The 15,293-nt window shown below is 40.8% G+C and overlaps 1 protein-coding gene across 1 annotated transcript; it reads right to left on the bottom strand.

Annotated features, from left to right (window-relative positions):
* Positions 1-14,514, bottom strand: LOC128357920 (solute carrier family 2, facilitated glucose transporter member 1-like). Its single transcript, XM_053318347.1, has 10 exons — positions 14,497-14,514; positions 11,290-11,382; positions 8,141-8,301; positions 7,802-8,042; positions 2,078-2,240; positions 1,608-1,795; positions 1,015-1,119; positions 819-920; positions 333-536; positions 1-207 (listed from the first exon to the last, which is right to left on the bottom strand). The coding sequence occupies exons 1-10, from the start codon at positions 14,512-14,514 to the stop codon at positions 1-3; spliced, it is 1,482 nt and encodes a 493-aa protein (XP_053174322.1).
* Between the last annotated feature and the right edge of the window lie 779 nt (positions 14,515-15,293).

Raw genomic sequence — 15,293 nt, 5'->3', positions numbered from 1 at the left:
TCAAAGGTTGAGATCATGCCCCCTGAGGATGTTGAACTCTTCAGGGGCTGAGTACTTGTCAGCACCATGAGAAGCAGACTGGCGGAAGCCCACTGCAATCTCGTCAAAGGTGCGACCCTTGGTCTCTGGCACCTTGAAGTAGGTAAAGACGAAAAAGCCCAGAAGCAGGATGGTGAAGATGATGAAGACATAGGGGCCACACAGTTGCTGCATGTAAATCAAAGGCAAAACATTTTCATTTAAATTATTATGCAAAGCGATAGTTTGGTTGATGGTGTTCCTGGACTGAATGGCACAATGCTATTCTCTTTCTAAATAACAGGCTGCCTTACCTCAACATACTGGAACCCCATGCCCACTAAGAAGTTGGCAGACCAATTGGAGAAGCCAGCAACTGCAATGGCTGCAGGACGGGGCCCTTGGCTAAAGAGTTCGGCCACAATGAACCAGGGAATGGGGCCGGGGCCAATTTCAAAGAAGGCCACAAAACTGAAGATGGCCACAATGCTGACATAAGACATCCACTTGAGCTGGTCCTGAGGAACACAGCACACGAGGAAGGCTTCACTCACTTCATTCAAATGTTTTACAGCTACAGTATCATCGAAAAGAAATTCTAACTTTATATACAGTAAACTACTAAAAATAAAAATAACCAAAGCATGTTTTATTTTTATTCCATATTTTGGAAAATAGTAAAGCTGATGTATCACATCAGCTTTACTTATGATGTTATCATGACTCATATATGATGTCACATAATAATAGCAATCACTACACATGTAAAATGTTTACAGTTGGTATCATCATACACTCACCAATAATGCCATGGCCACAGTTAGAAGAACTGCTGAAAATGCCATTCCCATCAATCCAATGAGCTGGAGTGGTCTTCTACCCACACGCTCCACGATAAACAACTGCACAGACAGAAAGAAACATGTTCACATCCCACCATCCTAAAACCAAATGCTTTTTTATTTCCTCAAAAATAATTTTACTTTTGTGACTTACAGAAACTACAGTGAAGGCAGTGTTAACCACTCCTGCTCCAATTGTTGCATAGACAGGCTGGGAAACACCTGCTCTTTCAAATATCCCAGTGGAGTAGTAAAACACCTGCAGAGCATGAGGTAATATTAGGAACAGGAGCTGGACAGTCTCTTTTTTGGCCACTTGTGGGCAGCAAACAGCTAACATGTTTCCTGTTTACACTTCCAGCATTATTATAATTCATTTGGAGTAATGATTGTGTCCACCTAACATTCTATAACAGTGATTCCCAACCTGTGGGCCGCGGCCCCGTCAAATCATTTTCAAAATAATATGATTTTTGTGGGAAAAAAAAAAAAGTTAATTGTATAAAAATAAAATAATATATGAATAATGTAATAAAAAAAAGTGGCCTGAGAACACATTATTTGGCCTCTGTATTGTTTATTGGGTCGGAGGTGGGCCTTGAACATTTATGAGATTTTCAAGTGGGCCCTGAGCTGAAAAAGGTTGGGAACCCCTGTTCTATAATATTCCATAATATTCTATCAATCTGTAAGTTGGTGATAGCAACACCTTCCACATAACAGATCTGAAATAACACCTGGACTTACTGCATTGATTCCAGACAGCTGCTGTGAGAGCTGCATCATGATGGCGACAAAGATGGGCTGGCGGTACATGGGAGAGCGGAACAACTCAGGTATGGTCACTTTCTTCTCCCTCATCATCTTCTGGCTCTCCTCTCTCATCTCCTGCATGTCCTCATTTACATTGTCAGTGCCTCGCAGCTTTATTAACACTGGAAGATAGGTTACATTAATGTCAGTGTGGAAATACAGCTGTCACATACCATCACAAAGTTAGTGGTGCCAGATGGGCTTAGCAGGATTGTGAAAAGATGAATTATTAAAGGACAGGTTCACAATTTTTCAAGTGTGTCCACAAACCACAGTAAGGGCCCATATAAACACTTTTCCTTTCTGTAATCAGTTGGCTCGTAAAAGATCCCCTTCAAATGTGCTTTTAATGTACGACATTTACTGCATTATTAATAATGTGTATGTGTGTGTGCGTGTCTCACCACTATGTGCTTTGCTCTCCTCATTGCAATTGATGAGGAGGTATCGAGGGCTTTCAGGACAGAAGGGCAGCAGGAGACACTGTACAATAGCTGGCAGTATAGTGAAACCTAACAGGAGGGGCCACATGGAGTCATTCCCCATGATGGATTCAATCCCAAAAATCTACACAAGACACACAAGACACTGCTTATACACGTATGAAGATTATTGCCTGTATTTGTTATAAGTTACAGCAATAAATCCTATATGAATATAAAAATCTGAAAAAGATCTTTTCTTAGTTTGCATTGTTCACTTTAGTTTGCAGTAAAATAATCAGACTAATAACTTGTGTCTGACAGTTTTTCCATTGAAAAAAAGTTAAATTACTTTTTAATTTTAAAAAATCAGAATTATGAACAGACAAATATTTTTCGTTTCAAAAATGTTCCTGCTCATCACAAGCTGACTCTTAAGTCCCTGTCAAGGTCAGTGTACGTGTACTGATGTATGTGCAGTGGAGTTTCCACATCACACTTTTGTAAGTTGCATACTCAACCACAAGTGGCTCCAAACTAGTTGTAATGTCACAAATCATGCTTGTGAGTACAGATTAACTGGCATCAAAGGTGAGTACCAAGAAATTTTAATCATTCAGGAGATGAATGTGAAAACAAGTTCTGCAGACACATCAGCTTACAACCTTAAGAACTGCAGTCAGGCATTTGTCAGACATGCTTTATAGGTTTAGATTAACGTAATAATCTTATTATGTCCAATAATGAGACTAAGGCCTTAAGATGTTTATTTGGGTTACTCCACTTATAGCACAAAACATTTGTTTGTAGCCTGAAGAGCATTTGATAAGAATGGAAGAGATAGAGTGAAGTGTATATATATATATATACTTATATATACTCCTCTGACACATAAGTATAAAATAACAACCTATAACAGCCTCTATCGTGTAACGTTGTTATTGCTATTACCCCCCCCCCCCCCACACACCTTGTGGCGCGCAGATTAGAGTGCATGCCACATACGCAGCGGACCCTGGTTCGAATCCCGGCCGGACGACCTTTACTGCATGTCACACCCCCCTCTCTCTCCCATGATTTCCTGTCTATCCACTATCAATTAAGATGTCTGTGCCTGAAAAAAAAAAGTAACCCTGAATAGCTAAGGCCAGGTTCACATGGGTGCATTTATTCTGTCCTTCACACAGGATCCTACCCCACAGGGAGTGTTACAGGAGTATTTCCATTGCAGGTAAGCCATCAGCCTTTTAGATTCAGTTGCACTGTTACTACAGTAATTAAAGTGCCTTTCAGCTACCATTATTACTGCAGTAGCAATGCAATTAAACATCCCAACTTTGTAGACTTGGACAGGTTTTGTGAACATTTTCCTTGATTTTTGTGTTTCTATTATGGGTAGGTAGGTTGTGTTTATTGTTGATAAACCTGTGCCTTGACCGGTTGAGGTTGAAGGGGAGAAGGAGAAGAGGGAGAAAGGATAAGAGGAGAGGGAAGGAGGGAGAGAGGAGACAGTTATGGACAATCAATCAACATTAATAATAATAGCTGCAGTCATGGACTAAGGACATCTGCAGGGTCCAGGACACTGTCCAGGGCACCTGTGAAACAAGAGAGCACAGAGAACTCCGGGGAACAAGTTTAGGTTAGTGATAGTACATGAATGTTTGGGCACATGCGCACACAGTGACCGGCAGTCAGGAGTTCAGTGTCTTTGTTTTTAATGTTCTGTGGATGTGAGTACTCACCTAACACTGATCTGACATGGATCTCTTTTAATTTGCTTTGTTGTGCTTCTTATCGTACTTTTCGTCATTCAAGAAAGGACATGTCATGCCTACTCTCATGACATGTTGCTGCAAATGAACTATGCTCACTCATTTCACTGCTCACAGGAGTAACAACTGACATCACAATTATCCAGCTTCACAGCTATCTTTCACCAGCTTCACAGCTATTTTTGACTTCACAAACAAGCTCACCTGAAGAAGGTCCTTTTTTGAGGACCGAAACATTGTTTCCACAGCTTGTTTGTGTTAGTCCTTTTTATTATTTTTTGTTATTTAAATTTTATCAAATAAAAATAGTACTCCAAACTATTGACCAACGAGAAGACAGGGGTGATTGGACAATGGTCTCGTACTACCGTGGCCGCAACAGACAGCGCTGCAGGGGCGATTCTCCATACCACCACCCCGACCCTCGCTACTACCGTAGCTGGGATCAGATCAGATGATTATCAAGCCCGCCGTCCCAAATGAAAAAACACACCGTAAGTGAGGGCAATGCAAAAAATTGGGAGTTCACAACTATGCTAATCCTCCAGGATCACTACATAGATGCCTTAGAGACTGAACTTGAGGCCTTGTCCCAGCTCTCCACCTATGACTGGACGGAACCCTTTGAAGTTGCCTCATCCTGGGCCAGACGTTATTTGGGCCTAAATGAAGAGACACTGGAACAGGCACAAGCTCTCATTATTGCCAGACTCAAAGATACCTATGTGCTCAGGGGTGAGGATGGGACTCCCACACAGCCACAGCAACCTGACCCCATCCCGCCATCTGCTCGGGCAGAGTATGACGTCATAGCCCAGGCTAGGGGACGACCTAATTGACACCTCGATTTAGCCTCCTCCTTCTTCTCCTTCTTCCACTCACCTCACCTCTCCAGGTGACTCAATTGGGCCTCCATATCTCATCCCTAAAGGACAGAGAGCCCGCTGTGACCCAAAACACAGGCTCCGTTTTAAGCCATACACCAATGACACCGCTCCGGCCTCTCCTTCCTCCACTCCTCCTGTTTCTTAGCCACCACCTCCTCCTTCTAAAAGCCCAGAGGGGACTTCATCTCTCTTCCCTAGGGGACAGGGAACCCAATGCCTCAGCCTTAAATACAGGCCCACTCCAAGGCTACAAGTCCAGCTCGACTCTCTGTCCTTCCATTTTTCGAACTCTCCTGACCCTGCTGTTCCCCTCAATAATAAAAAACCTACTGTTCCCCTCAATAATGCGCCTCCTCGACCGCCTCTGATCCACCCTCCTAACCCTGCTGTTCTCCTCAATAATGAATGCATTATGGACTTGCCACCTCAGGACCTGGATGATAGACTACAGCCCTACATGGGGACTTCAAATGTGACTCACCGCCCCTGAGACACATCCCACCTGTGGAGGGGCCTCTGGATCGACAGAAACTCACAGACTGAGATCATCCGTCAAAATTAGGCTACACAAACACAATATATTACACAAAATGCCACATGCAGACCAATTAGACATGTCAATACAAACAAAAAAAACTGGGGTCTCAGTGTGGGCAAAAAATGGGCTATAATAGGAGACTCAAATCTAGCCAGGTTTCCGCCCTTTAACAGCAATGACCTACAGGTGGACAGTTATCTAGGTGCAACATTCGCACATGCTGAGGCTCTCATCCAGAAGGCTGCTGTCTCCATTGAAGTGGAAAAAATCATTCTGTCCTTTGGTCTGAACAATTGCTACCAAACAACTAATAGCTGCAGTTAAAGCAGCTGAGAAGCAGTTCCCTAAGGCAGAGGTTTGGGTGCCTCTCATCAATTACTCCAAATGGTTACCACACAAAGAATAAGATCAGCTGACACAACTGAACACTCAAATACGAAAAAACTGCTAACACATCCCGGATTTGCTGGCCAAACTGTTTTTCTCTCTCAAAGATGATATCCACTGGTCAAAACCTACAGCGTATGTAATGCTAGTTTTATCAAAAAAATTCGAATTGACTGCCCCACAATTCAACCTGTTAAAAAAGGGTTTAAGTTTTATTCCCACCATAGGTAGTAACAAAAACATGATTGAACCAAGTAGATGGGATATGCAACAATATCACAGGAGGATCAGATTGACAGCATATTTTGAAAAGGAAGGGGAATCAGATCCTCCTCCTTTCACTCTTAAACCTAATTGGGCTCCACCCGTGTCCAGATTACCACCTAAGATCACACACTTATTCAAAACTGACCTCCAGCACTTTGATAGGAATTTCCAGCCAAGCAGGGAACCTCCTCAGCAAAGAGGAGGCTGCAGCCCTGCTTGAGCTGAGAAACAATAAGAACATCATCATAAGAGAATCACAGAGGCTAGCCTGTTTTGGTAATCAAGATTAGCCATCTTGTGCGAGCTTCTTAAATGGACTTTTAGATTTGTGGGGGTTTTCTCCTTGAGAAGCAAGCCACATATTTTGTCACAGTCTGTTTCCACTACAAGACACTTGCTTTTATCTTTCTCGTCGTCATATTCATACAGGACTGCCGCTTTCTCCCAGCTTTTGCTGCAGCCACCATGGTGCTGCCAGGTGACATCATGGACAGTGGCAGAGAAGATGGTGGTAAACATGGTTTCACACTTTAGCTGCTTTCTGGATGTGTGTCAGCAGAAACCCTGATTTGACAATGACAGTGACGACATACAGAATCTCCTAGATAAAGCTGAAGAGTTCATCACTCACACTGTACCATATCAAGAAGAGGCTACTGATGAAGAGGCCATTGGAAACTCAGAGGTTACAGAGGCACCTAGGTTTAGGTTTTTCAGTGCTCATCAGCCATTAAGGCCAAGGAGTTCCAAGACCAACATAAAACAAGAGCTACAAAAATTCAAAGAGATCCTGTCCCATTACCCAGAAGAATCAGGAATAGAGCTCTGGTCCTCTCAAAGCTCCACCACATTTCCAATGCTGAAACCTCTGGCATTAGATCTTCTGGCAATGCCAGCTTCCCAAGTCTTTGTTGAGCGAGTCTTTAGTTTAACTGGAGACCTCTCCAGTGGCCGCCGCAACAGAGCTAGAGTTACATTGGAAAGAAGTGCTTTCCTTAAGCTTAATAGAGATAAGTAGAGTGTAGTAGAATGATAACTGCTCATGACTGTTTTGTTTATAGGTGTTTACTGTGTTTATGTTTTCACTTTAATTCAAAGACACTTTTTTTTAGACCTAAATCTCGTAATGGATTTTTCTTACTTAATGGGTCTATTCTAGCTTTTGTGATACATTATTTCTGTTCAGAACAAAATTGCATTTGTTATATTGTAATCTCAAGCACAGAACCGATCCCAACATGTATTTTAGGTGTACAGTAGGTCTATCCTTTTAAGTTTTTGTTATGTCTCAGCTGTAAGAGTCTGTAGCTGTAAGAGTCTTATTATTTAACGCCAGCAAAAACTGATATGTGAATGACTAAATATGACTAAGACTAATAAGAAACGTTGACACAAGACTAAGAAGAAATTGAAAAATGGGCGACAAAATTAACACTAATCTCAAGACACTTTTCACATAGAGCAGGTCTAGACAGTACTCTTTAACTTAATTTAAAGAGACCCAACATTCCCACATGAGCAGCAACAGTGGCAAGGAAAAACTCCCTTTTAACAGGAAGAAAACTCAAGCAGAGGCGGAGCTTTAGTTGGGAGACCATCTGCCTTGACCAGTTTGGTTGAGAGAGAAAGAGGGAAGGAGAGAGAGAGAGAGAAAGAGAGACAGAGTGAGTGAATAAGAGAGAAAGAGAGAGTGAGTGAGAGGTGGAGAGGCGCACTAACATCAATGATAATAGTAATAATAATAATAGTAGTAATGAAAGTATGACTACAACTAATAATAATAATAAAGATTGAGTCGTATAACTAATAAAAGGGGGGAGACAGTTGGAGTTGAAGGGGTGAAAGATCTCACCTGTGCCATGAGAATGCCCAACACTACGCCAAGCTGATGCAGAGTGCCCAATGCTCCACGGATAGATGTAGGTGAGATTTCCTCAACATACATTGGCACAAAGCCAGTGGACAGGCCTGAGTAGAGACCCACTATGAAGCGTCCAATGATGAGCATCTCCCAGGAAGCAGCCAGCTTAGAGAAGCCCATAAATGCAGCAGCAGCAAAGGCGAGCACATTGGTCATGAGCATGGAGTTCCTCCTTTAGGAGAAATAGCAAGAGTATGTGTAAGTCCTCTGTTTGTCATGTCTATCGGAAGTGCTGATTAATAGTGTTGTTGGTCATAGGAAGAGTCATACCTGCCGAAGCGGTTAACGAAGAGGCCAACAGAGAAGGAGCCAAACATTCCTCCCACAGAGAAAATGGCTACAGAGACTGACCACAGTGCTGTTAAAGTTGTCTGAGAGATAGGCTCTGAAAACCTGCTGGTCCAGGTCTCATTGTAGAAGTTTTCAATTATCTGAATCACAAAACAGCACACAGTAGGCTCAGTATGTTTGATGAGCTGCCATTGCTCTGAGGATAACAGTGTGTGTTGGTCAGTCGGTCCACTACTTTGTTCCAGACTCAACAACTATCTCACAGATCATCATGGAATCAAGTACAGACATAAGAGACATTATGAGCATTTAGTACAGTCTCACAGAGCTGGTGGAACAGTCATAGACTCTAGTCAGTGTTATTGCCAACTTGATTTCCACACTCTCACATCCTCTAGACATGGGCTAGGTATGGGTTGTGTCACGATTTCCTGCCATATGAGCTGACAAATCAATTTTCCACTTGTGATAATGGCAGTCAAGTCTTCACGCTGATACACAGTTTGGGACAGCTGTTCTAAATCAACATGCATTAGACTGATAGTAACCATAACAACAATATTTATATCTCTATACATCCATTTAATTCTCGATTGTCCTTTATATCATGATTTGAGACAAATATTGTTTAAATATTGTTTTAAAAAGTTCTTGATGTAGATTTAATAAGAACTGTGGATGGAGCTTTAAGCTAAAGCTGCAGTCTGTAGTTTTGAGAAAAAAGTGGAATTAGCCAGAACATTTGAAGGAGTACAGCCCACAGGTCCCTCCTTCTTCCTCTCTGCTGCTGTAGCTCTGTCTTCTAAGCCCCTCCCCACAGAGGAACCTGCACACTGCACCCACGTGAAGGCTCGTCCCCAGAGATGAAGCCTGTTTGAATAGTGAGCATGCGGCATTGACACTCCTCCAGGCTCTGATTGGTTGTTTTACATATAGCCTGACATAAAATGATGCACATGAAATTTTTGTTTTGTTTTAGTTCATGCAGTTGTTTAAATGTGTATTTTCTGTTTGTGCTTGTGGAGCTGTGTCTAAATATGGTATAAAGGCACAGTAGCTACTATAAATATATAAAATGGCAGTATAGCAACATAAGCATTATTATTCATAGTAGCGGTCCAACTGCAAGCAAAACATCTTTAACTTGCATGGGAACCTTAAGCTTCTTAATCCTTCATGCCTCCAACATACTGCTGCGTTATCTCATTAACCTACTCCCCCGTCACTGCAGAGTTCTGTCAGGCTACCTTCAAAGGCAACTGACAGGCTCGTCAGTTGACTTACAGACTTACTAAGATCCCAAATAAAGAGTACTAAATTGCGTGCAAAGTGCAATGAATTGCAAGTTTCGTTTGCGTGCATTTTGTGGGTGATCTACTAAGAATAACTGCATAAATGAAAACAGGTGCAACAGGGTGGAGACAGCAGTATTTAAATGAGGGTTTTGCAGTGCTCAGCAAGTTAATACCTGTCCTTCAAAGGTATTATTTATAGACACAGTTTCCATCAGAAAAATTACCTTCAGGTGTGCTAAATAACATATTTACATTTTCTCCTCCCTGTATTTTGCACACTGGGGTTGAAACGCCCCATATTACATATTCATTATGGCAAATGTACTAAATGGACAGTGCGCACTATCTTGCACATTTGAAAAACGCAAACCTCACTTGTGCTGTGTTAGTAGATCAAGTTAGTAGATCAGGCCCTTTAACAAACCTCAAGGTAATTTTGCTTTTCTGATGGAAACTGCGTCTATAAATAATAGGTTTGAAGGGCAGGTATTAACCTGCTGAGCACTGCGCTCAGATGACTTCTGTTACTGTGGAGACGAGGAGACGGAGGCACAGTGACAGAATACACACAGGACGGAGTTTTTCCACCCGTGTTAATATTTTTGACACACACAAATACTCTCATATGTCAGTTTTTCTAGTAATATTTGTTGTTGTTATAACTCTGTATATTTAACCTCTTCCACTAGAACCAGATCACATTTCATTTTGTTCTTGCAGCTTTCTGCTCGTCTAAAGTCTCCATTAAGACACAAAACTCTTATTTAAATACTGCTGTCTGCACCTGTTGCACCTGTTTTCATTTACACAGTTATTCTTAGTAGATCACCCGCAAAACGCATGCAAACAAAACGCTCAATCTATTGCACTGTGCACGCAATTTAGTGCCCTCTCCCTACACTGGAAGAACTACACAGTTTCCGTTGCATCAAAAAAGCGCAGAACATTATAAAGGACTCTTCTCACCCTGGACACTTCCTGTTTGAACTGTTGCCATCAGGCAGACGATTCAGATCAATTAAATCAGGGATGAACAGATTCAAACAAAGTTTTTATCCTACACTCAATGCTTCTAAATAAATACTGTTTACTACTGAATGTGCAATATGGCTGTGCAATGATGTTTATTATGTACATGTATAGTATTTATTGATTATCTTTCCTGGTGAGCACTTTAAATTTCGTTGTACTTGTGACAATGACAATAAAGGATCTATCTAGTGCCCTTTATTTGGGATCTTAGTAAATCAGACCCTTAGTGTAGCATGCAAAAAACCAAAAGTCCTTGACCAGAGGCAAACCAAGGACTCTGTCATTGATCTAGACCCATAGAGAATTTTTCTCTCACTTCATATAAGCATAGTATTTTTCTCTATAGCATTTAAAATAATAGTCATCATTTGTTATATAAATAACGTTTGGATTTGCCATGCCTGATTAAAAAGTCTCTGCCAGAACACCAAAGAAAAACATCTTCATATTGAAAGAGGCATATAGAAACACTGATTTATATCTTCACCTTGTTTTACTCTGAGGCATGATTCATCCTTTTAATATAGCTAGATAGCTAGATATTTTAATATAGCTGGTGTACTTTCATATACTACCAGAAGTAATTTTAGGATTTTAAGCTATCCAGGACTGTGCCCTGACACATGCAGAATATAGAGTTAACCATTCAGATTTTAATAAAGTACCTTTCAGTACCATGGGTGCATATATTATTGCATGACACTTCAGATCACTATTCTTACAAATCTTGTAAGAATAGTGTGCTCTTGTCTTTTCTTCCTCCTTAACTCTCACTTGTCACTCACACAACAAAATACTCACATTCTGAGGAGCATTGATGACACCAGTGTTGTAACCAAACTGGAGAGAGCCAATTACAGCAGTTCCCACAGCCAGCATCAGCTGGGGCGTCACCTGTGGTAATGAAAGATAAAATGTAGATTTTCTAAACAAACCAACATTTTTTAAACAATGTATGATGAAAGCAGTTGTAGTAATAGAGAGTGTGTGTGTGTGTATGTTTGCGCATGATCCTGTTGCACTTCCAATACTGTAATTTATTAACACATCAGCCTATTACATATTCATTGGCATATAAGGTGTGCTGCCTCTGTGTGCAAATATGAATATGTCCTGATGAGTATGTAACACAGTAACATACAACACATTGTTACAAGACAAACCTACCACTCACAGGCACATGGGCCCAATAGGTCAAAGAGGATTGACATTTTTCTCTGGTCTGATCATTTTTATATTGAGAATCTAGCAAAACTAAGAACAATCCTATATTTGTTTTTATCTTTTTTGTTTTGTCTATACAGTTTCTCAATACATACATGCATACACGCAATAAATAAAGCTACACAAACATCCTTTTGAGATATAAAGACATTCTAATTTGAATAATAATTTCTCATATGGTATAGGAAATTGAGTGTGTCGCAGCACATGACATTAAAGGACCAGTTCACCACAATGCCCATTACCATCTTTTCCATTTGCAGTCAAGACCTTCCAAATAAGAAGTGTGCCATTTGTATGCCACATTAAACTGAGTGAAATAGCTAACTAAAATTGATTTTCTTGACAACTATTCATCCAATCAACTTACTTCCTCTACATTTATTTGACATATAGGCTAGTGTATTCACCTCAAGTACATTTATTGTTTGATACTTTAAATGGCCCTAGTGAGGTTCTCTTGGAGGAACCAAGGCAAGCCAGGACTCAGTTTTATAAAATATATGTAACTGTTATAATAAAGATGATCTAATTATTCTCTTTGTGAAATACGTGGTCACATGTAGTTTCCTGAAATTAGTAAAACAGTGCCAGTATGTTTGTGGTCAAACCCAGCGAGGTCCACTGCACCACCAACTGGATGAGTATTTTGGAATTCACTGATGGAATGATAGAGAACATTCAGGGCTTCCTTAACATTTGCACAGGGGGCAATGTATACTGCTGTCATGGTAACAACAGTAAATTCCCTGAGCAGATAGAAGGGCCTACATTTTACAGTCACAAACTCTGTATGTGAAGAGCAGTGACTTGAGACCACTTCGGCATTATTGCACCAGCTGTTATTAGTGTAAATGCACACACCTCTGCCCAGGGATTTACCAGTGACAGCACAGTTCCTGTCCAACCTGAATGTTGTCGTTGGCATGGAAGGGCCGTTACAGAGTAACAGTCTCTCATCTCGCATTTGGTTGATAAATCCACCTTCAGGTAGTCCAGTTTATTTTCCAAGGAGCAGATGTTAGCAAGCAGGATGGAAGGAAGCAGTGTTTTGGATGTGTTAGCCTTACGCCTGGCTGTTAACCCCCTTCAACTGCCCCTCTTCTGCTTTCTGTCGCATCTCCTCTGTCTCCTCCAGTAGAGGACAGTGCTGGTAGAAGACTGTGCTGCTGTGTGGGATGTTGCGTTGGTTGCTAGGTGCAGCAGTCCACAGCTATGTAAACAGTTTATAGTAGCTAGTCTCATCCACGGCTCCCAAACTACTGGATCCCCACAATTGCAGCATGGACTGACGGTCATATACAAGTTTAACGTTGCTACTCTGCAAATTAACTATCAAACTGTGTGGTCTAAGTTGATCATAAGTCATTACATGTCCGTTACTATCGAGAGCCAATAGTAACGGACCTAACAGGGTTGGCTCTTGGCATAGGCGATATAGGCAGTCGCCTAGGGCGCCAAATGCTGGAGGGGCGCCGGCACTCACATGCACTCACACCAAGCTGCTATTTCTCACTCTTTCTTTTACCATGTCAAAAATCAGTCCATCCACTCAGCGCTATTTTCAGTATTGAATCCATTCCGCTTGTTTATTGAGAGAAACCCCAAATCAATGAAACTCTGCTCCATGTTTTCACTGATACCGAGACACACACACACACACACACACACACTGCGCTGTTGTCACTCGGCTGATGCACACACACCGGGAAGCTTCAGGACATTATTATCTTACTGAAACTAGATATTGTTTATTTTTCTCTCTTTACACAAACTGCTGAGTTAGCAAACTGTTAAGAAGCGCTAATGCTATGTTAGTAATAGTGAAAAGATGAGGAGGGTGGTTAGTTTTTATTTGGTTGTTATTGTAGAGAGGACTGGTCTGTTTTTAGCTGGTTTGATGTTTGCTCCTCCAGACAACATGGACATAAAGTAGTTTTTTCAAAGAAGAGTAAAGTATGTCATCACTGGTAGTAATCAGTTCACTTCAGCTAACTACAGCTGAGTCTCTGATGGACAGGAGCTGACTAATAGAAGCCTGGCTGAAGTAAAAATCATTCTACTTTTTGAACTTTTTCTAATCTTTGGCCTGCTGCTGAGGACTTTGGGTAAATATTTCACAGACTGGTACTTAACAGTCAGTTGTATTTACATTCAATAGCATTTGTTTTGATTATAAACATGAAATAATAGATAGTGCTCACTAAATAATGATCACTCCACCTCCTCTCCTAACATCTAGGTGTATGAGAGTGAGTCAGGGGCAGGATGCAGGGACAGAGCAGAGATCCTTTGCTGTGATGAGTGATGACATTTTCATTACATGGTCATTCACAGCTACTGCTACTCTCACTGAGGTGAAGGGTCTAGATTTTTCTTTTACACCTACAAAAGTATGTAGACTAAAAATGCTTGATTTTAGAGCGCTGTTGTTGGACACTACTGTCCAACAAGAGAATGCAAAAAGGATTTGGCAGATCTGCTCACACTTCGAAATAGTAAATTGTGGGTGCTGATGAACCAGAACCAGAAACATATTGGACAATATAAATATAATTATAAAATATTTAGAAAGATCTTTTTTCTTTTTCTTTGTGAATTTTAATGTTTAGTGGTCTCCTGAAGTCACAGTTTGATCAATGTCTAATGGTTCAGAACATAACTGATACTCAGAAGGTGCTGCTATTACCTGGAACACACATCCTGAGAGACTGGAGTTGAATCATTGTTTTCTACAACTAGACAGTTTACAACATTGTCATCTATTGATCACACAGCAGTTACCTTGCCGCTGCACTCCATGTCAGTTGTTCACACACACTCAAGAAAAACAACAATAGTTAATAATCCTTCAGGTCAATATAATCAGCTCTCTACAAAAATATGTCATCATATTGATGCCTGCACTTAGTCCCAGTGTCAACATATCTTTCTCAGTTCCTCTCGCCATTCACCCTCTGCAGTAAGCAGCTTAATGACGTCAGCACTAAGTGGGTCTTAATGGAGGAGTCGCCAGAGAGGAGTAGGGTTAACCACTGAGCTGATTGGTTAAGGGAAAGACAGGAAGACAAATGTGTATACTATTCAGTAAGAAATTAAATTATATTGTTGAAAATGACTAAATATATATTCCTTTACCACTTTGTTCAATAACTTATTTAAAAATTTTACAGTATACATCAAAACACTGTAACAGGCTCAGTGATTAATTATTACAACAATAAAATAGGCAATCATATAGATATCTGAATCTGTGCATCATTCATTTGTGTTTTTTTTGATTAAATGTAACTTTATTTAGGAATTATGCACCATGAGAGCGCATTTTGAACTGAGGTTTTGATGATACACCTTGGTTTATATTGTATTTCAGTGGTGCAAATTTTCTAACAAATTTTGAAGGGAGACAGTCTCCTACTGTTGGTGATCACATACACAGTGTTTTATATAGCCAAATATACAATATAGTTCTCTGTTAGTTCAAGGGGTTCTGTCCAAAAAGGAAGGTATGGCGGAAGGGGGCAAGGTGGAGTCAGGCGTCGAGGGCGTGGCTACGGACTTAGTGCGCTCTGTATTGTTGC

Source organism: Scomber japonicus, chromosome 4 (assembly GCF_027409825.1).
Source record: "Scomber japonicus isolate fScoJap1 chromosome 4, fScoJap1.pri, whole genome shotgun sequence".
NCBI lineage: Eukaryota > Metazoa > Chordata > Actinopteri > Scombriformes > Scombridae > Scomber > Scomber japonicus.
This window is presented reverse-complemented; position numbering and strand designations above follow the sequence as displayed.

Bases quoted from the DNA above. Each gene is read 5' to 3' on its own strand.
- LOC128357920 (XM_053318347.1), bottom strand. The intron at 2,241-7,801 runs GTGAGATCTTTC...TGTCTTGTGTAG, and splicing joins TGGGCATTCTCATGGCACAG to ATTTTTGGGATTGAATCCAT. The intron at 537-818 runs GTGAGTGTATGA...TGTGTTCCTCAG, and splicing joins CTGTGGCCATGGCATTATTG to GACCAGCTCAAGTGGATGTC.